At 50.9% G+C, this 27257-nt stretch overlaps 2 protein-coding genes, 1 long non-coding RNA gene and 1 other non-coding gene across 4 annotated transcripts in view; 1 reads left to right on the top strand and 3 right to left on the bottom strand.

Annotated features, from left to right (window-relative positions):
- Nucleotides 1-332: 332 nt before the first annotated feature.
- On the bottom strand, nt 333-11113 carry LOC123933223. The gene is made up of 4 exons (XR_006816523.1): nt 10983-11113; nt 2729-2831; nt 2201-2329; nt 333-599 (listed from the first exon to the last, which is right to left on the bottom strand). It is a non-coding gene; the product is annotated as an uncharacterized LOC123933223 (long non-coding RNA).
- Nucleotides 1496-1600, top strand: LOC123933285. The gene has a single exon (XR_006816537.1). It is a non-coding gene; the product is annotated as a U6 spliceosomal RNA (small nuclear RNA).
- Nucleotides 11114-12785: 1672 nt separating the features above from the next.
- TNFSF14 (TNF superfamily member 14) lies at nt 12786-19310 on the bottom strand. The gene is made up of 4 exons (XM_045992365.1): nt 16734-19310; nt 15244-15280; nt 14933-14974; nt 12786-14347 (listed from the first exon to the last, which is right to left on the bottom strand). The coding sequence occupies exons 1-4, from the start codon at nt 16950-16952 to the stop codon at nt 13920-13922; spliced, it is 726 nt and encodes a 241-aa protein (XP_045848321.1). The 5' UTR covers nt 16953-19310; the 3' UTR covers nt 12786-13919.
- A 1909-nt stretch (nt 19311-21219) lies between these two features.
- Nucleotides 21220-27257, bottom strand: part of C3 (complement C3) — a 34130-nt gene continuing 28092 nt past the window's right edge. Inside the window, exons 30-41 of the mRNA XM_045989735.1 lie at nt 26801-26959; nt 26594-26653; nt 26374-26470; nt 26207-26258; nt 24669-24756; nt 24478-24567; nt 22647-22752; nt 22300-22389; nt 22061-22141; nt 21726-21809; nt 21496-21631; nt 21220-21402 (exon numbers count right to left, since the gene is read on the bottom strand). Of these exons, the coding sequence (XP_045845691.1) occupies nt 21261-21402; nt 21496-21631; nt 21726-21809; nt 22061-22141; nt 22300-22389; nt 22647-22752; nt 24478-24567; nt 24669-24756; nt 26207-26258; nt 26374-26470; nt 26594-26653; nt 26801-26959 (1185 nt within the window). The 3' untranslated portion in view covers nt 21220-21260. The remainder of the gene's footprint in view (nt 21403-21495; nt 21632-21725; nt 21810-22060; nt 22142-22299; nt 22390-22646; nt 22753-24477; nt 24568-24668; nt 24757-26206; nt 26259-26373; nt 26471-26593; nt 26654-26800; nt 26960-27257) is intronic.

Raw genomic sequence — 27257 nt, forward strand, 5'->3', positions numbered from 1 at the left:
GCTGTGACTTTAAGTACCGAGATTTCAAATTCCCAGATTAGAAACAAGATTTTTAAGTCAGGAGGAAATTTAGTAAAAATTCAAGGCTTAAAGGAAATGTTAATAGAAAAACAAAAATACTGTAAAAATAGGTTTTCCCCCACCCCCAAGTTAGGCTAAAAAAAAAAAAAAAAGGTAACCAACCCCACCCCGCCCCCAATATCTCTCTTAGAAAAGTCACCCAATCCTGCACATAGGGCATCCCACACAAATACAAGTATTAAGCACAAATGTACCCAGAGTCACTAAAAGTCACAAAAATGCGCCAATTTTATTTGTAAACTCATGCAAGTTTTAATAAAATATTAGCGAGCACTCAGTAAAGATAAAAAGGCCCACAGGCACAAAGAAAAGATGCGATGAATCATCGGGGAAATGCAAATCAAAACCACAGCGAGCTCTCATCCCACAGGGTCATGATGGCTATGGCCCATCCAACATGAAATCCCAGACAGAAGGCAGCAGGTACCATTGAAGATGTGGAGAAACTGGAAATCTGTTCACTCCTGGGGGTGGGAATGCCAGAGGGGACCTTGTCATGGGAAGCAGGGTGGCGGCTCCTGGAACATTGAAAATGGAGCCACCTTACCATCCAGCAATCCTGCGTCTGGGAGGAAGGACTCAGATAATTGAAATCAACGTCTCCAAGAGATACCTGAACTTCTTCGTTTGTTGACGTGTTATTTACAGAAGCAAAGGCATGGTGGGTGAATGCATAAAGGACATGGGTTGTACACGTACAATGGAAAATTGTTCAGCCGTAAGTAAGCCACTGATCACATGAAATAAGGCAGACACAAAAGGACAACGATGATTCCACTTATAGGAGGGACCTGGTAGTCAAACGTATAGAGAGAACGAGTGCAAGGATGACGCCAGGGGCGAGTGGGGGGGAGGGATGGGGAGTTGGTGTTTAATGGGTTTCTGTTATGGAGGACAGGTAAATCCTAGAGACCTACCATAAAGCATAATGCATATAGTTAACAGTACTGTATTGTATACTTAAACACATTTTAGTTAGTTACTTGAGGGGGGGGAAGCACAAGGAGGGCAGAGGGAGAGAAAATCTTTTTTTTTAAGATTTTATTTATTTATTTCACAGACAGATTTTACAAGTAGGCAGAGAGGCAGGCAGAGAGAGAGAGAGAGGAGGAAGCAGGCTCCATGCAGAGCAGACAGCCCGATGCAGGGCTCCATCCCAGGACCCTGGGATCATGACCCGAGCCAAAGGCAGAGGCTTTAACCCACTGAGCCATCCAGGCGCCCTTGAGGGAGAGAAAATCTTAAGCACAGGCCACACGGAGCTCAGAGCCCCACGTGGGGCTCGAGCGCACCATGCTGAGATCATGACCTGAGCCGAAAATGTGAGTTTCAGTTTGTTTAACTGACCGAGCCACCCAGGTGTCCCCAAAATGTTTTTGAAGAGGATAGCTCTTATAGTGACTATTCTTATCATGCTCGTTTGGGCAGACCATATATTAAAACCGTAACAATACAGGAAAGATTAGCATGGCCCCTGAACGTGGATGACAGGCAAATTCGTGACGTGTTCCATGTTAAAAAAAAAAAAAGAAGTTCTTATCTCACACAAATAAAGAAGAAAAGAGGAAACTTTCAGAAGGGATGGTTAAGCTTTTGACATCGTGGTGATGGTTTTGTGAGTGTTTACTTATCTTTAAACTCATCAATATGTAATAGTAAATGTATACGGCATTTTTGTATCTCAGTCATATCTCAGAGAAAAAAAAACGTAGGGTTTTTTAAAACCACAAACATAAAGTGAACTCATAATTCTTTGTTAGTTTTTGTTAGCTTCTTGTCCTACTTGAGTTGGTTTTGTTCCTTTTGGTGAGCAATTCCCATTGTTTGAAGAATAGAAAAAAGATATATATATATATTTTAAAGAATTTCTTTATTTATTTGACAGGCAGATCACAAGCAGGCAGAGAGAGAGGAGGAAACAGGCTCCCTGCTGAGCAGAGAGCCCCATGCCAGGTTCGATCACCAGGACCCTGGGATCATGACCTGAGCCAAAGGCAGAGGCTTTAACCCACTGAGCCACCCAGGCGCCCCAGATTATCTGTGATTTTAAATAAACATTACACATTTAAAAAAAAAAAATTACCAAAAAAAAAAACCAAAAAAACAAAAAAAAACTCACATTGACTGCTGTTCTCGCAACAGCCTGGAGGTGGCGAGAGTGGATACAGGCAGAAATGCCGAGGCTTCTGGAGGTGAACCGCGGAAGAGCTTTTAGACTCCGACAGGTTGAAACTACACAGGAAGGTGCCTACGGAAATAGACAAAAGAATAAGAACAGAATATGTCATTTCTTAAATAAGCAGAAGAAAAAACTGGAATGAGAAAAAAAAATCCGAGATAAGGCAAAGAGTAAAAGAAATATAGAAAACGAGGGACAGGGCCCCCTGGGTGGCTCAGTCCATTAAGCATCTGCCTTCCGCTCAGGTCGTGATCGCAGCTTCCTGGGACTGAACCCCAGATCAGGCTCCCTGCTCAGAGGGTGCCTGCTTTCCCTCTCCCTCTGCCCCTCCACACCCTCTCTCTCTCTCAAAGAAATAAATAAAATCTTTTTTTTTTTTAAAGGACGGACAATCAGAAATCACAAAATAAATCCAAACCGATAATTTGCATCACTGGAATTAATGCAGATGATCTAAATCTCCACCACCTGAGAGAGGAGTGGCCAGGCACCGTGGAGCACTGGGAAGCTGGGCTCTCTGGGCTGAGATCCGTCCAGTGTCAGTGGGAAATACACTGCAGAATTTGGAGACCTAGAATGAAAAAAAGTGTAAAGCATCTTATTAATAATTTTATGCAGATTGCACCTTGAAATGATTAACATTCTGGATACATTGCTAAATAACATATATTATTAAAATTCACCAATTTTTGAGCCCTTAATTGTGGCAGCTAGAAAAGGCTTAAATTACAGAGACAGTTCACATTACATTTATGTTGGACAGCATCGTTCTAAATACTCAAATTAAAAGACAAATATTGTCAGGCTGGATAAGAAAACTTAAAATCGGGGCACCTGGGTGGCTCAGTGGGTTAAAGCCTCTGCCTTTGGCTCAGGTCATGATCCCAGGGTCCTGAGATCGAGCCCCACATGGGGCTCTCTGCTCAGCAGGGAGCCTGCTTCCCCCTCTCTCTGCCTGCGTCTCTGCCAACTGTGATCTCTGTCTGTCAAATAAATAAATAAAATCTTAAAAAAAGAAAGAAAACTTAAAATCCAGCAACATGTTGCTTACATTTAAACATACAAGATGTAACAAGTTGCTAATTAAAGGATGTAAATAGCCAGAAAGAAAGTTGGTTTAGCATACCGACAGACAGCACAAAGTTTCATGGAAATAGCGTTACTAGATATAACCGTGAACACACAACAGTTTTAATGTGCATGCACTTAAAAATGGTCTCGAAATAAACGAAACAAAAACTGACAGAACTCCTCCATCATGTGGATAGGATGAACCGAGATGTGTTGTTAGAGTAAAATGCTCTGCAAAAATTGAAGACCCAGAAGGAGAAAAAAAAAAAAAGGCAGGAAGAATGTAAACTATCTTGTATTGGGTATTACACCACTGAAGTGGCAGATTTTAAAAACACCCCTTGTGGCCGCTGGTCGCTCAAGCAGACAAAAAGTAAGACGGTGGATTTGAATAGTACATGAACAAGTTTGATCTCATGCTCATATATATGGAACATGGATTCAGCCACACAAAATACACAGTAAAAAATGCTTAGGAAGCTGGTAGGAAGGTAGAATGGTGTAGTCACACAAACCAGTATGGTGACTCCTCAAGAAAGTAAAAAATAGAATTACCATTTAATCCAGAAATTCCATTTCTGGGTATCTACCCAAAAGAATTGAAAGCAGGGACTCAGATATCTGCACATATATGTTCATAGCGGGGTTATTCCCAAGGGCCACAAAGTGGAAGCAACCCAAGCGTCCATCAACGATGAATGGATAAACAAAACATGGTCCATGCACACAATGGAATATTTTTCAGCCTTAAAACGGAAGGGAATCCTGACACCTGCTAGAGCGTGGATGGACTTTGAGGATATTACTCTCAGTGACATGAGTCAATCACAGAAAGGTCAACTACTGTATGATTCCACTCAAATGAAATATTTAGAGTTGGCTGCATTCATAGAGACAGAAAGCAGAATGGAGCTGCTGGAGGGTGGGGAGTCATTGTTTCATGGGGACAGAGTCTCAGTCTGGAAAAGATGAAAAATTTCTGGAGGTGGATGTTGGGGATGGTTGCACAATGGGAATGTGCCTAACATGGGTGAACCACCCACTTAAAAAACAGTTTAGATGGGTAGGTTTTATGTTGTGTATATTTTACCACAATTGAAAATGCTTAGAGAATCTCTGTTGCTGTCTTTCTCCACCCTCCATCCTTCCCTCCCTTCTTTCTCCCTCCATTTTTTTTTTTAACCAATCACAAAAAAATCTTGTAGGTTTCAGGGATGAGGGTGGGGATTTTGCCACCCAGGGGTTATACAGAGGCACGAGAAGCCCCAAACTTATGGAAAGGACATGCAAACCCAACTACTCCTTGACTGGGGAAAGGGGCAGAAGCACTCAGCCCTTGAACAACATGGGTTTGGGCTGTGCGCGTCCACCGACAACGCATTCTTTCTTCAATACGTATATTGGAAGCATTTTTGGAGATTTGTGACAATTTGAAAAAACATGCAGATGAACTGTGTAGAATAGCGATATTGACAAGTTAGGAAGAAGTTGGGTCTGTCAGGAATGCATAGAACTTATGTAGATACTGGTCTATTTTTATCCTTTGCTACCATAAAATGTATACAAATCTGTTATAAAAAGTTAACATCTATGAAAATTTATTCACATGAATACAGACCATACATGTATGCCATTCACAGCGTATCCTTATGTAGGCATAAGGTGAGTGGTGCTTAATATAAAATTACCAATGTGTTGGTTTTCTTACTGTTTTATAACTTTGCTTTCAAAGAATTGGAGGAATCGCAAGTCAGCCTATCAGCACAGGTAGTTTTTTTTTTTTTAATGCAATCATGTCTCAGATACTGTATCATGAACATGAGAGTAATACTGTCTGTCATTAAAACCTTGTAACAATTCATTCACTAGTGTATAGTCCATTCATCGTTGATGGACGCTTGGGTTGCTTCCACCTTGTGGCCCTTGGGAATAACCCTGCTGTGAACATGTATGTGCAGATATCTGAGTCCCTGCTTTCAATTCTTTTGGGTAGACCACAGTGAAACAGTGGTTTGGGTTACAGGAGGCCACCACAAAACAATCTTACCACGGCGTCTTTGTTACTAATGCATGAATCATGATCTTTGTAAAGAAATAGGAATTTCTTTTTCATATTATCTTTTTACTTTTGGTGTCTAGTGTTAGTAATATGTACCACATCTGCAGTGGGTTTTTTTTTTATCATATAAAATAACATTGATGGATTTACTGACAGACGATCAGTCTTGTAAAGAGATGAGATAAATTTATGGTATTGATAAATACAGTCCAGGGCTGTACATGTGTTTTCTCTTCCTTATGATTTTCTTTTTTTTTTTAAGATTTTATTTATTTATTTGACAGAGAGAGATCAAGTAGGCAGAGAGGCAGGCAGAGAGAGAGAGGAGGAAGCAGGCTCCCCGCTGAGCAGAGAGCCCGATGCGGGGCTCCATCCCAGGACCCTGGGATCATGACCTGAGCCAAAGGCAGAGGCTTTAACCCACTGAGCCACCCAGGCGCCCCACTTCCTTATGATTTTCTTAATAGCATTTCCTTTTCTCTAGCTTACTTTCCTGTAAGAACTCAGTGTGTCATACATAGAACACAGAAAATGTGTGTTGATCAATTTTTATGTTTATCAGGAAGTCTCCCAGCGAGAGTAGGCTAGTCATAGTTAAGTTTTTGGGGAGTCAAAAGTTATACGTGGATCTTTGGCTGGGTTGGGGAGGGTCAGTACCCCTAAACTCCAGGTTGTTCAAGGGCCAGCTGTACTAATATCAACAACAAGGGCCAATATTTATTGAACACCTGGTATGTACCAGAAACCACTCAACTAAGCACTTGACATGTCTTCACTGTGCTCGAGGAGTGGCTGGGGGTTCCGTCACAAGGTGGAGACATGATTATCCCCACTGTACAAACAAAGAGACTAAGAGGGAGTGAGAGGTGTAAGCCACCTGCTTAAGGTCACTCACCAGTAACTGATGAAGTAAAGATTTAGATCAGAAGAAGGAAAGGAAAAAGATCTTAAATTATTATTTCAGAACTATTATCCCTCCATGCATGGAATCTTCAAAGTGACTTCCCCTGTTGTATAGCTGGGGAAACAGGCTCAGTCAGGTAAAGGGACATGACAGGGGGACACGAGGGAGCCCCCCACGAGTGGGTCAAGTCAGTCCTCGGGGCCAGGTGTTGGTGAGACAGTCGAGAAGTGGAAGGCAGCGTGGAGCACGGAAGAGAAGTGTTTGGGGGGGGGCAGGGATGCCAGACGGAAGTCTTGGACTTGAGGTCCTACGATGGAGGTCCACACATATAGGCTCAGAACCCTTCTGGAGCTCTCGCGTGAGGACAGCTGGGACCTGTAAGAGGGCACCGCCTGCACAAAAGGTCATGATAAGTCTATTCATGACGGCATTTTGTGTACTACTATGAAACAACCTATGTGTCCATAGATAGGGGAGTGGGTAATAAAATGGGGTCTATGCATACGCTGGCGTACCATGGGGTAGATTTAGGAAAGCGGCTTAGACAAAGGTTCTAGGATTAGAAGTCTCCATAACTTCCTAGATGAAGGACTTTGGGCCAGTCGCTTCACCTCGCCATGCCTCAGTTTCCTCTTCTGTAGTCAGGGGACAGTAATAACATCGACACCATATAGTGGTGGTTAGAGTTTGGAGGGATGACGCAGGTCTAGCGCTTGGCCCTTGGAAATCACTGAGCAGATCAGGTGTTGTAAGCCTTTTCTGTGGATAAGGTTAAGTGGAAGCCTCCAGAATCACTCCCCTCCACACCCTTTGCCAATCAAGGTAGTAAAGTGAACGCAGTGTTGCCTCACAAAGCAAGGGCAGAAGTTCGTGCCCCTCCTGAAGGTGTAAAGGCACGGTGAGCAGCATCTCTGACCCCTCAGGCATGAGGAACTAGGTCACCTCCCCAGGCAAGCCACCTAGAGGAAGAGAAGCACCGGCTGAGGGGGAAGGGAATCCAGAAGAAGTAGTTCTGGATGGAGAGAGACCAGCAAGGTCTCTCTCCACGCTGCCTCCACGCATGGTGAACCTCTCCACCTCTCCGCAAAGTACGTGGACCCAAGTGGCATAGGGGCATAGGGACCGGCTGTCCTGGATGCCCTGGAGTACCTCCCAGGTCCCAGCGGGGCCAGCTCGCTTTTGCTACTGTACCATTGCTACAAACGCAGAGGCTTAAAACAACGCAAGTCTATGAGCTTACAGTTCTGGGCTAACATCAAAATATCAGCAGGTCTGCATTCCTTCTGCAGGTTCTAGGGGTGAATCTCTTCCTTGGTCTTTTCCAGCTTCTGGAGACCACCTGTTTTCCTCAGGGCTGGTGGAAGACGCAGAGGGGGTGCATGGCCATGCTGGGGCTGCCATAGCACACTGAGTAGCTTTAATCTCAGAAATGTCTTTTTCTCTCAGTTCTGGAGGTTGAAAGTCCAAGATCGAGGGGTCAGCAGGACTGGTTTCTCCTGAAGCTTCTCTCCTTGGCTTATAGATGACTGCTGTCTCCCTTCATCCTCACGTGGCCATCCCTCTGCGTATTAATCTCCTCTTTTCATAAGGACACACATCCTATTGGGTTAACACCTACTCTAATAACCTTATTTTACAGGAGGGGCACCTGGCTGACTCAGTCAGGAGAGCATGCAACTCTTGATCTCGGGGTCGTGAGTTTGAGCCCAATAAGCCCCATGTTGGGCATAGAGTTTACTTGAAAAAAAAAAACAACCGCCTTTATTTTACCTTACTTTCCTCTTTAAAGGCCTTATTTCCAAGTGAAATCACGTTCTGAAGTACTGGGTATAAGAATTCAATATAAGAACGTTGGGGGGACACACTTCAGCACCCATAAAGGGAGAAAGTTCCCATGCCCTGCTTTTTTGAAACACACAGACCTGGACTAGGGAAAGTTCCCCAGAGATATTCTCGGGGCCTTCCAAACCAGGAGAGGTTTGGGTCCTGCTCTTCATTACAGAGCCCAGAGAGGTTGCAGGTCCCCAAAAAGGAAATGACTTGATGGTGTCTCTGGGCAGTTGATGCCACAGACAGCCTCAAAGAACTTCCGGTGCCTCAAGCTGGCTGAAAATCAGCCTTGTGAGCAAGAATTAGGAGCAGCAGAGAATGCAGCCGTCTTTTTTTTTTTTTTTTAAGATTTTATTTATCTGACAGAGAGAGATCACAAGTAGGCAGAGAGGCAAGCAGAGAGAGAGAGAGAGGAGGAAGCAGGCTCCCTGCCGAGCAGAAAGCCTGATGTGGGACTCGATGTGGGACTCGATCCCAGGACCCTGAGATCATGACCTGAGCTGAAGGCAGAGGCTTAACCCACTGAGCCACCCAGGTGCCCCGAGAATGCAGCCGTCTTGAAGCTTACAAGAATAAAACTGGGGGACTGATGGCTCAGAAGCAGACTGGCGGTGGGCACCTGTGCGGACACGTGGCTTGAGAATCAAACAGATCCGTCCCTTACCCTGAATGCCAGGACACTGCCCAAGCTGCCTGGAATTTTGGCAGTCTTGGGAAAGGAGCATGTGGGCAGGAAGGTGTCCAGCCGACTGATAGTTCTTAGCATCCCGGTGCAAAGGGATCCTTGCACAAAGTAAGTCACATTAAGGATAAAAAAAGAAGTTGAATTATTTGCACTCTTTGCAAATGGCAACTTATATATACCACACGTGTGTCATAGTTTTTGTCTCCCATAAAGGCGACTCTGATTAAAAGGTTTGAGGCAAACCTTCCTTCCAGAAAGAAGGAAGTCTTACTGACACACTGATTTTAGTTCCGTAAGACTCTTTTCTGACTCCTGACTTCTAGACCTTTAAGGTAATAAATGGCTATCATTTTTTTAAAAGATATTATTTATTTATTTGACAAACAGAGATCACAAGTGGGCAGAGAGGCGGGTAGAGAGAGAGAGGACGAAGCAGGTTCCCCGCTGAGCAGAGAGTCTGATGCGGGGTTGGATCCCAGAACCCTGAGATCATGACCCAAGCTGAAAGCAGAGGCTTTAACACACGGAGCCACCCAGGCGCCCCAAATGACTATCATTTTAAGTAGCAGCAGGAAATGAATACAACTATGATCTCTTATTCTTCCTGAAACTCATTTATTTTCTCACCTCTGACAGAAAAGTGACTTTACCTCTCTGTGCCTAGAATTCCCCACCCATAAGTTACTAAACCAACTCCCTTAGTCACCATGAGAATTAAATGAGTTATTGTGAATTAATGCCCTTAGTACAGTGTCTGGCACACGGCAAGTACATCAGAAGTATGACCTGTAATTAACGATCCTCATTGCTTTAAGAGAAACAACCACAGAAACACAATGCTGAAAGACAGCTGACATTCAGCCTCTTGTGTAGGAGACAACGGGGCGTAGTGGAGACTGGGGCTGAGCTGGTGAGCCCATGCCTTATCCAATAGGGACAGCCATCGCCCAGCCTGGGTTGTTTTTCACTCCTTCCAAACTTCCAAGAAAATCCATAAATTTGGATTTGTCCACAAGTAAAATTTTGTAATGTTTAAGTATTGGCTAATAATTTTTCATATTAAAAACACACTTTGGGGGCTCCTCGATGGTTCAGTCTGTAGAGAAACCAACTCTTGATCTCAGGGTCATGAGTTCAAGCCCCACATTGGGCAGGGAGCCTACTTAAAAACAAACAACAACATGGGGCGCCTGGGTGGCTCAGTTGGTTAAGTTGCTGCCTTTGGCTCAGATCACCCTGGCTTTGGCTCAGGGTCCTGGGATGGAATCCCGCATCAGGCTCCTTGCTTGGCAGGGAGCCTACTTCTCTCTCTGCCTCTGCCTGCCTGCTTATACTCTCTCTCTCTTTCTCTCTGACAAATAAATACATAAATAAATAAAATCTTAAGAAACAACAACAACAAAAACACACCTAGTGACTAGATGTGGCTTGTGAATATAATCATCGAGAAGAATCTGAACTTTAAATATGCACAGAATTACAGTTTTGCTTACAAAAAGAATATCTACTAAAGATTGAAGAACTCACCGTGGGCCAAGCTCTGGAAAACTACCTAAACTTTCAAGTCATTTCACCTCACGATAACCAAGGTAGATGAGGAAACTGAGGTCTAGAGACGCCAAGGGTGGATCTTGAGATCACCCAGCGGGGAAGTGGCAGAGCGGAGATTTGAACCCTGGTGGCCTGGTTTCCCGGAAAGTCCCGTTCTCGTTTTCTCTGAGACAATGCATCCTAGTGTTAGAACACGGTGGTATTTAGCGGGAGGGATAGAGCATTATAAAATGAGATTCATCAATGATTTATCATCGTTACTTTTACGTCTACCACCTCTGGGTTTTAACAGGAGATGAAGGGAGAGCAGGGGCTGGGGGAGGGCAGGGATGCAGACCTCAGGTCTCGAGGAAGAGCTCATTGTGGGGGAAGGTGATATTTGAACCGATGTCGGAGCACGGGATGTGAAAGCGGAAATCAAGCAGATAAACTTCTCAGAAGTTGTGAAGTAGGTCAGTGGCCTGGGCTGGGGGCTTCCCGCCCCGCGCTCTATCTGAAATCAAGCTGGGTTCTGGATCTCCTACTGTGCCTGCCTCTAGACCTCCAGGGCTCTCTGTGCCTTCTCCCTCCTTCTTTCCCTCCCCTCCCTCTCTTTCCGTCTCCCTCCTACCCATCCTCTTACCCGCCCTCGGTCTTCCTCCACTGGCTGTGCCACGAGGTGACTGGGAGGCCCCTCCCAGGAATGATCTTTGGAGGCTAAACTTAGCGAGAGGTTCCATCCCCAGGCGGAAGTTGGTGGCTGCCGGCAGCTTTGTAAATATGCCGTCCCCACATCTTGGCCTCATCAAAGCCACGGAAACAGAAAAATAGTGACAAGAGTAAAGGAAACTCTAGTAGGGGCTGGGGCTGGGGCTGGGGCTGGGGCTGGGGCTGGGCATTTGGGGCTGCCCCGCCTCCCACCAGGCCTCAAGGGCAGAGAGGCAGGAAACTGTGTGCCTTTGGTGGGAGTGGAGAGGGAGACCAGCCTCTCTCTCTCTAGGTCTGGAACATGCGGGCAACAACAGTTCCTGTCCAGGTATGTATGTCAGGTTCTGACTCACACAAGATGCCTGGCACAGGGAAAATGCCTGACAAATGCTGTTCTTTTTTTTTTTTTTTTAAAGATTTTATTTATTTATTTGACAGAGAGAGATCATAAGTAGGCAGAGAGGCAGGCAGAGAGAGAGAGAGAGGGAAGCAGGCTCCCTGCCGAGCAGAGAGCCCGACGCGGGACTCGATCCCAGGACCCTGAGATCATGACCTGAGCCGAAGGCAGAGGCTCAACCCACTGAGCCACCCAGGCACCCGGCAAATGCTGTTCTTAATATTTCTAAATCACTTATGTCACTCGCGCACTTATGGAGCTCTTACTGTGTACCAAGCACCGTAACAAATGTTTTTTTTTTTCCATGCCTGCCTGATCTGATGTTATCTTTACAACAGACCTAGCGGAGAGGACTGGCATCACGTCCCATTTTACAGATGAGGAAACAGAGGCACCAAGAAGTGATGGGACTTGCTTGAGGTCACACAGCAGCCAGTGGCAGAGGGAAATTGAAATGCAGGACCACCTGATTGCAAAGCGTGTTTCCTTCCCACCTCCCCGTGCCGGGCAACATGACAACAGTATTGACAATAATAACAATCATCCAGGGGCGCCTGGGTGGCTCAGTGGGTTAAAGCGTCTGCCTTCAGCTCAGGTCATGATCTCAGGGTCCTGGGATCGAGCCCCGCATCGGGCTCTCTGCTCCATGGGGAACCTGCTTCCTCCTCTCTCTCTGCCTACTTGTGATTTCTCTCTGTCAAATAAATAAAAAATATTTTAAAAAATAATAATAACAATAATTCATCCACTTCTGGGGGCTGAGCCCTTATCTTTGGGTCTTGGGCACCAGCCCCTCCCTTTGGCCACACCAGGATACCTGCTCATTTATACATACAGACCATCTGATTTATATGTGTCTCATTATCTGCCCCTCCCCCCATACTCCCCCCATGTTCCCACTTGCTGCAGGCTTCCAGCTGGCTGGCTAGACCACCACTCTGTCCCGGATGTCTGCCGTAGGGGTGCCTGGCGGGAGGGAGCCTCCACTTGCTCAGGAATGGGAGACTCGGGGGGTGGGGGGAGGCAGACCTGGGCATGACATCTCTGGACCCCATCCCGCAGCCCCCCCCGCCCCGCCTCTGAGCTTCCTACATGGAGTTGGGCCAGTTGGGATCAGTTTTCTGGTCTGTAAAGTTGTAAAGTGACTTCCACGGGTGATTGCATCTAGCCCTGTGCCTCAGTGAGCCATCCTTTCCCTGAGAATAGACAGACCCAGGTGCAACATTGACTATTTATTTCCAAGACCCGTGGTCAGGGAGCCCAGGGCTTCAGACAGAGTCTGGTCCTCATCCCAGGATGTATCCGTCTCGGGTGGGAGGAACCTTAGGCTGCATGCGGGTGTGACCATGACCCAGCGCGAGGAAGTCCAGTGTGATAATCATTGCATCCCGTGTGTCACACTTGGTGTGACTGTGCGGCCCCTGTGGATGATTGTGGTTGTGACGATGACTTGGGTATGACTGTTCGTATGTGGTTCTCACACAATGTCTATGACTGAGTGTTTGCGATGCTATGACGGGTGCGTAGTTGTGCGAGAATACGATGCTTTGTGTGTATGAGTGCAGTTGTGAAAGCGATTGTGGGGCCGTGTGATTCTCTGTGACACCCTAGGTGTGTCTGCATTCTCGCTCCCTCCAGGGCCCTCCCCTCTTCCTTCCTTCTTCCTTCCTTCCTCCCCACCCTCCCTGCTTTCTCTCTGCAAGCCCCCGTACTCCAAGCGCTTCCCAGGGGCCAGGCCCTGACCTGGGTGCTGAAACACCACCACGACATCCTAGTGGGATGGGAATGCGCCACAGAGCCGGGAGCCAGCCCACAGGTGATGCCTTGGTAGCAGGAAACCAGCCACCATGGGAGTAATGACACCAAGGAAATCGCAGACACTACAAAGCCTCTTCCCCCCCGGGAGAGCCGGTTATCACACAGTTATCGGCACGCGACGCATGGGCTGTGCAGAATCTCTGAGCGTAACCTCACAGAGCCAGGAGAAGCAGGGGCCACGCGGCTGCGGGCGGAACTTGAATATGTGACTGTGGCCGTGGGTGGGCCTGGGCTGGGCTGTCCACACGGATGAGTCTTGATGATGACTCTCTCCACCCAGCCGCCCACGCTCATGACAGCGAGGCTTCCTGTCTTCAGCCAAGTCCCCGACCCCCAACTCCCACTCTTCTCTGGATCAAAAACATAAATACCCACCCCTCGGCCCTTCTTCCTGAATATCAGGCAGATTAGCTATCCCCCCACTGGGGGCCTCCAGACCCCCGAGTCCCCAGGTCTTTGTCTTCAGGACTGCCTGTGGCAGGGTCTGCAAGGTTCCCTTTGGTGCCCGCTGGGTCTTCAGCCTTCAGGGGTGGCTGGATCCTCGGCCCCTGGAGATGCCCGCCGAGCTCTTTGCTTGCTGAGTTTGGGGCTCCCCAGAGCACCTCTGAGGTCCCGCTGCCTGTCCAACCCCCAATCCCTCTGCGGTCACTCCTTCCTTCACACCATGAAAGCCCCGAAGTAGGAGCGGGTGCCGTCGCGGAGTCGGACCAGGCGCTCCTCGGGCACGCGGACCACCACCTCCTCACCGGCGTCCAGGTGCACCACGCCCCCCAGGAAGCTGCTGTCCCACCAGACACGAGCGTTGGCTCCCCGCGCGCAGGGGGACCGCCGGCTGACCAGCAGCTCCAGTTCCTCGGGGTAGCGGGGCGTGCGCTTGTAGAGGCCGTGGGTGATGGGCAGGCTGCCGCTCAGCCCCGGCGGGCAGCCCACGCCTCCCAGCTGCACTTTGGAGTAGACGTAGTAGTAGCCCGCCCGGGCGATGACCAGGGAGCCCTCGCGGTAGCCCAGGCCCCTCAAGAAGGCCAAGCCCAGCTTCGTCTCCCAGAGCAGCGGGCCCCCGCTGCCCGTCAGGCTGGAGTTGGCTCCTGGGGATGGAGAGAGAGAGAGCCGGTTAGCACGTGCCCCTCTCTGGGTGAGAGAGCCTGACGACTTACCCCCGACCCCCCCATTTTAGGCTGTTTGAGAATTTTAGACATATTAGGTCATCTTCACCATCACTTGCTTCTTTTCTGTCCTGACTCGTTCTGTGCCCCCTCCCCCGCAGGTGGGGAAACTGAGGCATGGCGCAATTAAGTGACTGGTCGAAAGCATAAACACTTGGGAGTGGCAGAACGAAGGGAGGGAGATGGACGGAACGCAGCCCGGTCCAGGAGCCTCCTAATCTCCACGGCCTTCGGTCTCTTGCTCAGGAAGCGGGAGCTATGAGCCGTGCCTCCTCAGGGTGCAGTGAATGAACATGGCCAGAGGGTGTTACAGCACGGGGCACCGGGTAAGGGTTTATTCCCTAAATGAGGGAAGTCACGGGCGGTGCCTGTGGTCTGGGCTATGCTGGGAACGAAGAGCGACGGCACGCATGGACGGATGAGTGCTCGGACATGCTGGCCGTCTGTCTGGTCTCCCCATGACACCCTGCCCCCCGTCCCGATGCCAGCACCTGGAGTCCCCCTCACCTGTAAGGTGTGCGGCTGGGTTGGTCTGGTAGGACCTCCGCCCTGGAGAGAGAGGGTGAGAGGTGAGCAGTGACTGTAGGGGAGCGGGAGGGACGGCTGCTCCCCCACCCCAGGGGTCATGGAGTCTACCTCCTGGCCTCAACCCCACCCTTTCCGGAGTGGCCCAGACTTCTGCTTCTTGGGCCTGGAGGAGGGCCACCTGCTGGGCTCTGGCCAGTTGTGTAAATCACATTGGGCAATGGGCTGAGGGGGCGGGGGCAGCGTGGGAACCAGCCTGCCCGCCCTCCCTGGGGCCCGGGGCCCTGACTCACCTTGCTTCACCTGCTTCCAGGATTCGGCATCTCCATCCTGAAAAGGCAGAGGAGCCCAGGGTGAGGGCCTGAGGGGCCCACGCACGGGCATCCTGACTCACGACTGTGAGACACACGCAGACCACGGGTGCAGATACCACCCAGGGCCACGTGCACAGCCCCGCCCCACCCAGCAGCCTCAGTTTCCCCTCTGTAAATAGACATAGGGATGGTACCTCTCTAGGAGTCAGTGATTTCCCTAGTGGAAAGCATGGGCCAGCGCCCAGCACATAGGAAGCACTATGTAAGGGTTAATTCAGTAAGTCCTATGACGGATACGTCTATCTGGACGGCAAGACACGTGGACATCGATGCCAACAGGTGGATACAGACATGGGGTGTAGGGCACAGACCTGGACACTTGCGTGACACACTGACAAGGCACACGTGGACATGTGGACTCAGATACATGGGTGTGTGGTTGATGGGTCCACACGGGTCTGTGGGCCATGCCAAGGCGTGAGCCACAGACAGGCCGGCACGTGGACACGCGGGCACGTGGATGGATGTGGGACGGCAACATGGAGTCCCGTGAAGGATGTGCGTGTGTGGCCATCAGATCCAGGCACAAGAAGTGACCCAGAGACACAGGACACGAAAACGAGGTCATGTAGCCGTGGCGTGAGACACGGAGACACAGACAGATACATCCGCAGCCAACGGAAAACTGATGCAGAGAGATTCTCACAGACCCAGACCGAGCGGGTTGGTGATGGTCCCCACAGTGGGGACCCGGGCACGGCTGGTCATAATCAGCAATGTCAGAGTATCAGTGCCGGGGGTTACAGACCTCAGGACTCTATTAAGAACATAAAACCTGGGGAGCCTGAGTGTCTCAGTGGGTTAAAGCCTCTGCCTTCGGCTCAGGTCATGATCTCAGGGTCCTGGGATCGAGTCCCGCATTGGGCTCTCTGCTCGACCGGGAGCCTGCTCCTCCCTCTCCCTCTGCCTGCCTCTCTGCCTACTTGTGATCTCCCTCTCTGTGTCAGATAAAAAAAAAAATCTAGAGAAAAAAAAAAGAACATAAAACCTGCTCTAAGAGACTGATTTTATGGGGGGGGCCACCGCTAGAAGAAGTGATCGTCTCAGCACACCGACGTTGGGTTTGCGCCTGCCACAAGCGATCATATCACAAAATAAATGCCTCAGATCAACAGGCTGTACCCCTGAATGGGCAGAATGCATTTCTGTCTTGATTTTTAACTGATTTTGATGGATTGAACACTTGTCCCCGGCACCACACACACAGTATCCTGCTTTCATTCCCTGGGAGCCGAGCGCTCCTATTACCACACCCATTTTACAGATGAGGAAACTGAGTTTCAGAGAGACAAACTGACGTGCCCGGGACTGCCCTTGGCCTGTCTCCTGCCCTGCACATGCACGCACAGAGAGATGCCCAGTGACGCTGGCAGGCCCCCCCGGCCACAAGTCCCGAGGCCCCCACTCACCAGCAGGGGTGTGACCAAGGCCCCCATGCGCCAGTGCAGCTGAAGCAGGAACCAGCCCTGGATGGCCAGCCCGGCGGCCAGCAGCAGCAAGAGGAGGCCCAGGCCCAGCTGGGTTGCACTGCAGGGCCGACTCCGGCGCCTGTGCCCCAGCCTCCTGAACGGGATGTCGGTCTGTCCGTCCACCGTGAACACCGAAGGTCGCACAACTGTCTCCTCCATGCCTGAGCAGATGAGGTCCCAAGACACGCAGGGTGCTGGGCTAGCGCGGCTGCGTCCCCGAGGGCAGGGAGGAAACCACAATTGCCCAAGCCTCCTGGGCTTTGCACGCTGCAGACAGGCACCCGTGGGTCCCGGGGCCGCTTTTAGAGCAGGGGTTCAGCCCCTCCCCTTTCCCCACTGGCCCTCCTCTTCTTCCTGTCCCCCCACCCCCAGGCTGGCCCCATCTCACTCTCACTCATGCGGCCTCTCACACTTTCCAGGGGCATCTGAAGATGTGACTCAGGTAGGGACCGAGCGGGGAGGCCCCGGCTTTTCCCTGTGGCCGCCTCATTGACTCTCTTACCAAACACTTCTAGATCATCTCCCATGTGCCGGGCACTGTTCTAGGTTGGAGGGCACAGCTGTGAATAAGAGAGACCAAAGCCCCTGGTCTTCTGGGCTCCTACTCCAGTGGGGCGAGAGACAACGAGCCTGGTAAAGAAGAAGACACTCTACAGTGTGTTAGAGGGTAGTCAGAGCTGCGGGAAATACGAGGGTGGTTTCTGTGGGGGGGGTGTGTGTGTGTGCGTGTGTGCACGTGTGCGTGCGTGCATGCAAGTTTTAATGGGAACTCACAGTCAGGCGGTGGAACCATCGGTCTGGGAGTCGTCCTGGGGGCGCCCTGAATTAGCCTGTGTAGCCTCGTCTTTTCTCATCCCTCACATCCCACCTTTCAGCAAAGCCCCGGTGACTCGGTCTCCAAGGCAGACCTCCACACTGTTCCCACCTTGCCCGAGTGCTGTGGACTGTTTTTGTCCCTCCCCCGTCCTCTGCTGAAGTTCTGATCCTCAAAGTGACGGTATCTGGCGGTGGGGTCTTGAGGGTCATGAACGTGGAGTCCTCTGCAATGGGAGGAGTGCCCTACTGGGAGATCGGCTCTCTCTCTGGGTCTGCAAGCCGGGAAGAGAGCCCTGATCAGAACCCGACCACACTGGCACCCGCCTCTCAGACCCCCAGCCTCCAGAACGCTGAGAAAGAAATGTCTGTTGTTTAAGGTCCCCCCCCGCCCGCCTCCCCCGGTGTAGGGGTCTTGTTACAGCGGCCCAACCTGCCGGTTCTGGCTCGGACTCCTAGTGCTTTGCGGCTCGACACTCTCTTTCCCGCTTGCCATCTCGGAATTCATTCTCTGCCCTCTACCTAGCGTGAGCTCGTATATTTTATTTTCTTTTTGACTTGATTTAATTGTATGGAGGCGAAATTCACATAACATAAAACTAACCATTTTGAAGCGAGCAGCTCAATGGCCTTTAGGATATTTACAATGTCAGGCGACTCTATCTCCTTCCCAGATGTCTTCAGTGCCTGGAAAGGTGAGCCCCTTCCCGTAAAGCGGCCACTCCCCACCCCCGGGGCCCCCCAGCCTCGGGCAAGTCCGCTTTCCTGCTCTATGGAGTCACCTCTTCAGGACATTCCAGAGAGTTCATAAAAGCAGAAACAGGCAATGTACGGTCTTTTGCGTCTGGCTTCTCTCACTGGATGTCCTGTTTTCAAGTTTCATCCACGTCGCGGTGTGTGCCGGTGCTCCCTTCTGTTTTAGGGCTGAGGAGGGTTCCAGCGCATGGACACATCGCCTTTTGCTTGCCCGCTCACGCCCTGAGGGATGTTTCCATTGTTCCCACCCTTCGGCTATGGTGCGAAGCGCTGCCGGGAGCACGCGTGCCCACATATTTGTCTGGGCACCGTTTCTAGGTCTTTCAGTTATAGCCTGGAATGGAACGGCTTCCATTGGCTTTTTTTTTTTTTTTTGAAGATTTTATTTATTTGACACAGAGAGAGGGAACTCAAGCAGGGGGAGTGGGAGAGGGAGAAGCAGCCTCCCCGTGGAGCAGGGAGCCCGGACCGGGACTCTATCCTGGGATCATGACCTGAGCCAAAGGCAGCCTCTTAATGACTGAGCCACCCAGGCGCCCCTTCGTCAACTTTTTAAACGCACATGCCGGCCTTCATCTTGCCTCAAATCTTGCCATGGATTCCCACCGAGCACCCAGGGGTTAACCAATTACATCCTATGGGCCAAATGCAGCCATCCCCTCTGTCTGCCCAGGAGCAACCCTCCAGAGAGAGCACTAGAGCAAGCCACAGATGCCCACCCAGGGGGGGGTCCCCCTCTGCCTGCTCCCCACTCTGCTTCCAGTGACCACCTCCCTGACCGACGGCCAACATCTCACCACCTCCCGTGGTCTGTGCTGTCGTAGAGAGAATCCCAAGCCGACTCTGCTCTGAGTGTGGAACCCCACATGGGGCTCGATCTCATGACCCTGACATCACGACCTGAGCCAAAATCAAGAGCCGGTTCCACCCAGCTGCCCCATCGATTTTCTTTTCTTCTTTCTTTCTCCTTCCTTCCTTCTTTCTTTCTTTTTCTTTTCTTTCTTTCTTCTTTCTATCCTCTATCATCATCTCTCTACACATACACACAATTTATTTTAAGGAATTGGCTCTTGTTTTGTTTTGTTTTGTTTTGTTTTGAAGTAGGCTCCACACCCAACATGGGGCTTGAACTCGTGACGCTGAGATCAACCGTCGCATGCTCTACTGACTGAGCCAGCCAGGAACCCTAGGAATTTGACTCATGCGACTCTGGGGTGTAGCGAGTCCAAAATCCACAGGAGAAGCCAGCAGGCTGAAGATTCAGTTAAGAGTTGGTGTCACAGTTTTGAGTCAAAAGGCCAGAAACTCAGGCAGAATTTCGATGCCACTATCTTGAATTCCTTCTTCCTCTGGAAACCTTCTCTTTTCCCTCTTCCGCCCTTCAACTGATTGGATGAGGCCCACCCACATTGTCAAGTGTGGCCTGAAAGTCAATTGACTATAGGTGTGAATCAGAACTAAAAAATACCTACTTAGCAACATTCACACTGGTGTTTGACTAGGTTGACACATGTTTGAACATGGCTAGGTTGACCCAGAAAATGACTGTTACTGGATCTAAGGACTAAACTGGTGGCCCCACGGTAGGCAAGTGTTCTCACATTGCCCCGTTCTCCTTTCCTCTTCGGACATCCCCACTGTCTGAGATCAACTCCATGCTGTCCTTAGAATGTCAGTTTCAAAGACCCTGTCTCCTGTCTGTCCTCGGGGACCACAGGTGCTCCAACAAAACAACACCCCATGTGCTGAAAGAAAGGAAGAAAAGGAATCCCAGGGCAGAAGAAAGGGGGAAATCAGCAAGCAAAGAAATGAGAAGAAAGACATCAAGCTGGGTGGGCCGGTTGGCTGGGACACTTAGTAAGTGATGAGGATTTTGGAGTCTCCCCTTGACAGAGGTCCCTGCCAGTCAGGGGCTGGAGGGGAGGGGGACGCTGGCTGTGAATCTATTTCCCTCATAGTCCTGGAATCAGGAGGTGGGGTTTACAGGACCTGGGGGGATGGTTTAGGGGGAAAGTGCTGAGAAGGGGCGACTGCAAACCTCAGGGCTTTTCCGGTGATGCTGAGCCAGGAATGGGTCCCACCCTCAAGAGTCCTAGCAGTGGAATTAACCAGAAGAGGCATCTAGGACCCCACTTCCCCTCAGCAGCCAATGAACCCATCTGCCTGTGGCTGCTGCCCTCCACACAGCTCTGGGCTGCTGTGACCACAATGCCCCCGCGCTCTCCCCCTCTGACCGCTGACTCAGACCTTCCGTCTCAGCTGGCTCCCTTGCTCACTCACCCTGAGCTCCCGTGGAAATGTCGCCTGGCCTGCCCCCTACCGCCCCCTCCTGGGCACGGCTGCCCCACACAGAATGCCGGCGAGGGAGCAGACGGGGTTGGCCCTCGAGCTGCAGGTGAGAACAGGTGAGAAAGCGGGCGGGGAGGGAGGCGGAAAGGAAGCTAGGGGAGGGCGTGGGTCAGAGAGTCGGTAAAGATCCAGGCAAGCCCGCGGTGGGAGGGGTTGGCGTGGGCCAGAATGTAGGTGGGACGGCAGGTCAAGGTTCAGATGACCAGGTCGGTGGCGGGAACGCAGGTGAGGGTGCCGGCAGGGGCAGGGCCAGGTAAGCACGCAGGTGGGAAGGCTGGGCTGAGGGCCTGGCGAGCGGCAGGGGCAGGCCAGGCGGGCAGGCGCAGGCTCCCTGGGGAGGAGGGAGGACACCCTGCAGGGGGGAGGACGGAGGGCACCCCGCAGGGGGAGCGCAGGCAGGAACCGGGTGCGGCTTCAGGCTGGAGCCGAGGGGAGTTGCTGGTGAGGGAGCGGGGGATAACAGCTGCCTCTTTCCCTGTCAAAGACCTTCCCACACGGGGAGACACGCGGCGGAGGACGGCGGCTTTATTGTGGGGACGCGCGCAGGGGTCAGTTGGGACAGCCGTAGACGATCATGTCCTCCGCGAAGTTGGCCAGCTCTTTGCACTGTTTCTCATTCTCCTCGTCCTGGCATTCTTCGGCCTCGGGCCACAGCTCGACCCACGTGTCTTTGCCGATGATGTAGCTGATGCTGGTGGGGGGGGGAGGGAGGCAGGACAGGTCAGGGGCAGGGCGGGGCTGGGAGGGCTGGGCGACCCTGGGCCGGCACCGGGCTGGCACTCACTTGGGTTTCTCTCCCCACAGGTCGGAGGAAATGCCCCACATGAGGTAGCGCTTCCCCTCCTGCAGCTTCAAGGCTTCTCGGCACTTGATGTGGCTGATGAACCTGCGTTCTTCCTTAACCCGCACCTCATCGGAGCCTGGAGGGCGGGCAGGGAGCTGAGCACCGCGGCCCGAGGGAACTGGGAGGAAGGGGGCGGGACCGTGCGGCAGAAGGCAGAGTGCAGGGCTGACCTGATTTGATGATCTGCTCGATGACCATGACGTAGTCGTCAAAGTCGTCCGAGGGCTCCTTCCTGAGGAGCTTGGTCTTGTACACTGCGGGGGTGAGGGGGGCGTGGGGGTCACCCTCACCCACTAGCGCACCTGCGCACAGGCCCCCCCCCCCAACTCCCGCCCAAGCAGATCCAAGCAGGATCACAACCCGTCCTGCAACAGTCCCCGCCCCACCCCAACCCATCCACCGCACACGATCCTATACAGAGCCGCCTAGGACTACAGTCCCGTGCACAACCACAGCCCCACACACTGCTGCTCACACGTGCTCACGCATACGTATACCCGCTTACCGTAGTCCACGCCCGGCTCGCAGGCCTTGTCCAGCCGGTATGCCTCAGTGACCTTCTCTGCCTGGTGCATGAAGCAGTTCTCTGCGGGGTGGATGAGTCGGGGGCATGGATATACCCTACGTCTCATCCAGGACCCCCCACCCCTGGGCCCGTTCCTCTGGGTGCGGTTCCCCCCCCACCCCGGAAGGGAGGAGGATCCAGGGGGTCTGGTCACTCCTTCCTGACCCCCCTGTGCCCACCCTCGGCACAGCGACACAAGTCCTGGTGGCAGAGTTTGCTCAGTAAGCCGTCATCTTTCTCCGGGTGGTAGAACTGGACACAGTTCTCATCTGTGGGCACAGTGGTGCAGAAGGGTCAAGGGCTCGGGTCTCCAGTCCAGAGAGCCAGGAGGCTTGGATTCCAGTCCCTCAGACCTGGAGATGGTAGGTCCCCAACCCTGGAGCCCTCGGACCTGGAGATGGCAGGTCCCCAACCCTGGAGCCCTCGGACCTGGAGATGGCAGGTCCCCAACCCTGGGACCCTCAGCACCCCCCACCTTTCAGATCCCTGGGTCCCTCAAACCCCAGGTCCCAGGTCAGCTGCTCACCCAGGTTGTAATAGGAGTAGACCCTGACTGACCCAGGCTGGACCAGCCCCACATTGAAGTACTGGTGCACTCTGAAGGATACACAGTACTCCTGCTCATGCGGGATCTGTGGGGAAGAAGGAGGCCGGTCAGTGGGATGACACGGAAGGGAGACCAGCATGCGTACTGGGGGTTGGAGAAAATGAAGGACGAAGGTGGGATATGGGTGGGGAGGGTGGAAGGAAGCAGCGGAAGCTCTGCCAAAAGATTTCTGAGCGCTTCAGAAATTCATGTTCGGGTTCTCCAAAGCTCGCAACTAGATCGCACTCGTCGGCCTCCTTCCTTCCCGACCGTGGCCAGGTGATGGCGTTCTGGCCAACGGACTGCTATGTCCATAAAAACATCCCATGCTTCATGATACTGAATAGTTATTTAAAAGTTGCTGGGACAGCTGGGTGGCTCCATTCATGATCTCAGGGTCCTGGGTTCAAGTCCCGCACTGGGCTCCCAGGTCAGCAAGGAGCCTTCTTCTCCCTCTCCTCCCCACTTGTGCTCCCTCTTGCTATCTCTGTCTTGCTCTCTCAAATAAATAGATAAAATCTTGGGGCGCCTGGGTGGTTCAGTGGGTTAAGCCTCTGCCTCGGCTCAGGTCATGATCCCAGGGTCCTGGGATCGAGTCCCACATCGGGCTCTCTGCTCTGCAGGGAGCCTGCTTCCCCCTCTATCTCTACCTGTTTCTCTGCCTACTTGTGATCTCTCTCTCTCTGTCAAATAAATAAAAAAATAAAATCTTTTTAAAAAACCTAGCTGAAGTAATGGATGTGTGTTAAGCAGCTTTATTATGGTGATCATTTCCCAATATATGTATACATCAACTCACTATGTTATACACCTTAAGCTTACACAGTGTTGCAAGTCAGTTACATCTCACTAAAGCTGAAAAAATAAAGATAAAGAGAGAGAGAGAATAAGAAACATATAGACATATATATGTGTGTGTGATAGGTGTATTTGGAAGAAAAGGCTAACAGTGAATTTGGGTGGAAGTGTGGAACTGTGTTCTGTTGCTCTGCCATTTCCCTGTAAGGTTGAAATTGCATAAACATTTAAATGTACAAAAATTAAAATACAAGAAAATGTCAATACCCATCTCTTGCACAATCCTCTTTTCTTCTAGTAAGAATGGGTCCAGCAGACCACTCTAAGATCCTAGGGATTAGAGCTCCAGGATGGAAGACATGTGGATCCCTGAGTGACTGTGTGGAACAGAAGGCTCTCGCCTTAACCTCTGACACCAACTAGACTTGGCATGAGTGAGAAACACAAGTCTGGGATCCCCATATATTCTTGGGAGTTTTGTTATAGTAGCTAGCGTTACTTATGCTAACTAGTATGAGGTGAGGGGCATCGGGACTGAACAGGGAGAATATGAGGATATCAAAGCAGGAAGACGTAAGTAAGGGAGAGGAGGAAGCTCAGGTAGTGTTGGAGATAAAAAAGAGTGAGAAGTCAGATGGGGAGCTAAGAAGAAGAGAGAGAAATACCAGGAAATGGGGAGCAAGGGAAATCCTTGTTCACCACTGAGCACTTGATCTTTTAAACCAAAGTGGCTCTTTTCAGTGGTTGCTTAAGACCCTCATGGGAAGAAGCTGGAGGAAGAAAACACAAGATGAGGTTGGGACATGAGTGGTCAGAAGGTAGGATGCTTATAAAGGACCTGGGTTGACCACCTCCCCACATGCCCCTTTCTCCACCACCCAGCAGTAGGGACCCCATCTCCCCTAGCCTGGGCCTGGCCTGACCCAGAGGAAGGACAGCCAGCTAGAGGTCAGGTACCCATTGGAGGCTTTACCTTGTCCAGGTAGAGGATGAGGGTGTTCTTATTGGACAGCTTATTGTCCAGCTCGTACTTAGAGAAGTATTTCTCGACACCGCCGCTCAACTGGGGAAGAGTAGGACTTGTGAAAATCCTCCTTAGTCTTCTTCCAGACCCCAGAGTTCTTCCCACTGATCCCAGCCCCCAAACCCACAAGCCCTTCATACATCATTGAGGTCATCAATGTCAGGAGAAAAGCCAGTCATCATGGATATATCCAGGATCGACATGGCAGCATCCTTTGGTCCCAGGTACCTGATTGGGGCAGAGAGAGGACAGTGAGGTCCCAGGGTGGGGTCAGCCCTGGGGGTCAGTTCCTGGACAAAGGGTGGTCTGATCAGAGGTTCCTAGTTCCCACATAGCAGCACAGAGCAATATTAGATTTTAGGTAACATTCCCCAAAGGGACTAAGGGAAAGGCAGTATGATGGTCAAGGAGACTAACAGCTCAGGCTCTAAAGCCCAATTGCATGGGTTCAAATCCCAGCTCTATATGACATCTGATGAGTCCCTTGCCCTCTCCATGCCTCAGTTCTTCTAGAAAATAAAGACAAGAAAATGTTACCATGGTCTAGCTCAGTAACACCGGGGTACAGTAATCACAACTGCATAAAGTACGAATCTTGTTTCTAGCTCTCCAGTCCACCAATCACTGTGCAAATAACAAATGCACATCACAGTCAACGACCAATCACGTCACTTCTTTCAAAGTCCGTCGGTGCTGACTCACTGAGCCGCCATTCGTCAGTTCATGTACTGAGAGCGTGGCCTGCAGTTGTGTTAATTCTTTATCAACCCACCTGACGTTTTGGGAAAATGAGTCATTGAAAGAGGGAACTAGCCAACAAAGAGGAGAGCACGGCAGAGAAATGAAGACTGGTTAAAGACGGGTACTGCTGGACGTAAAATGTGCATAGCACACAACTGAGCTGGAGGAAAAAACAGCAGGCTGCAGGAATGTCCCCCCTGCTGCCATTCGAGAGGCTGGCTATGCAGTGGGAGGAACCTGGGGGAAGACGAGCCCATCAACACAAGTGAGAAGAATGGCTGTGACCAAAGGTGCAGCTGTCCCAGAGGAAGCAACGCTGGCAGAGACGCAGCCATCACTCTTGGGTATCTTGGGACACTGGCCACTGCAAGGATTAAGTGTTGGAAGCTGACCTAACTCAGAAGGGAACATGACAATTCACAACTTCATAGGAAGGACGCCTGCTTGATCCGTAACCTAAGTTACACAAAGAGGAGGAAGGAGGTGCTTTCCAACCACAGTTCTTTTGATAAGCGTTTTACAAAGGAGAAAAAAAAATCACTTCCATCTCAGTGTTCTGATGTTTTCATTTACAGCATCCTAAACAAATTCTCGTCTTACTGTCACTTTCATTTCTCTGGATCTTTATAACTGACAATATGAGAGTTTTCGATGTTGTGATAAAACACTTTCAAGGTCATGGAACAACTGTAACTTCCCGTATTGATTGTTGGGATTGCTTGCACTGTCTCACCTCTGTGGCCACGGCTAGTCTCGGACTGCTGAGTGCAGTGAGGACTGTGTCCGTGGCATCTACCTCCTCGGGGGACTTCACACAATACCAGATGCACAATGCGCTCTTGGAAAGGATTAGGTACCGCAGATATTATTCGTGAGAAGTCTTGTTATGGACAGAGGAATGGTCAAGATGATCCCCCAGTGAGCTATCATCACTTACCTGGTACAGATGTTAAGGCGCATGGTGCTCTTGGCATCCTGAGGCTTCTTGCCTAGAAACACAGAAGACAGAAAAATGGGAGGGGGGGTCCCTGGGTCCCAATTCAGGAGGGGGGTCAGACATTAGAATGGGGTTAGGGGAAGGGTAACAGGTAGGGGCTTTACTACCTTTATCATCATCAGGGACTCGTTGAATGTTAACCCTGAGTTCAAAGTTCTGGCAGTAGACTTGGCTTTTGAGCTTGGCATAGTACATTGTCACCACCTGGTGGAATAGTGCAGGCAATGAAGTGTCAGCCCACCTGAGTTGAAAAGGAGCAGGTCTCTCTGGGTCAGAGGGGTTGAGAGAAAGTGGTGGGCCAAGTGGATGTGTGTTCCTGTGTCTTACCGACAAGGTGCCTTCTCCTTTTCCTTTAGCTACTACTTCGAAATTCTCATTTTTCTTGGTCTGTGGGGAGTAGGGAGAAAGAAGAGAGGATGTCGGGAACGAAGCCTTCCCCTAGGTATAGTAATCATCTGCTCTCCCTCCTGCCTCTAGCAAAGCCTGGCTGGTGTGGACGGTGACAGCAAGGAGCGTTTGGCTAGACCACTGTACCTCTTCTGACCGCAGGAGGCTACCAGACTCCCAGAGGATGACGTGCTTGATAATACTGTGTCGGCTGGGCAGGTTGATGGACACCTCCAGGTTCAAGTCCTTGTGGCGAGGGACATCCTTCTGGTATTGGGCCAAGGCTTGGAATACCATGAAGGTGGCCTAGAACCCAAGAGAGAGGAAGAGACTCAGGTCAGAGGGAGGGGGCACTAAGACTGTAGCCTAGGATGCCACCCCCACCCCCAGAGAGGGTAAGGATGAGATTGGGGGTTGTTAGAAACTGAGGACACGCTCCAGATTCTCCAAGGGACAGAGGCTTAGACCAGAACTTGGAGACACTGAGAACAAGTCTTGAATTCACCAGAAATTGCAGGCATAAGACTGAGGCTGTAGCAATACTGAGAATGTGACCCAGACTCATCCAGAGGAGAGTCTAAGGTAAGAGTTTGGAGCCAAATGA

The sequence above is a fragment of the Meles meles genome, chromosome 20, assembly GCF_922984935.1.
Source record: "Meles meles chromosome 20, mMelMel3.1 paternal haplotype, whole genome shotgun sequence".
Lineage (NCBI taxonomy): Eukaryota > Metazoa > Chordata > Mammalia > Carnivora > Mustelidae > Meles > Meles meles.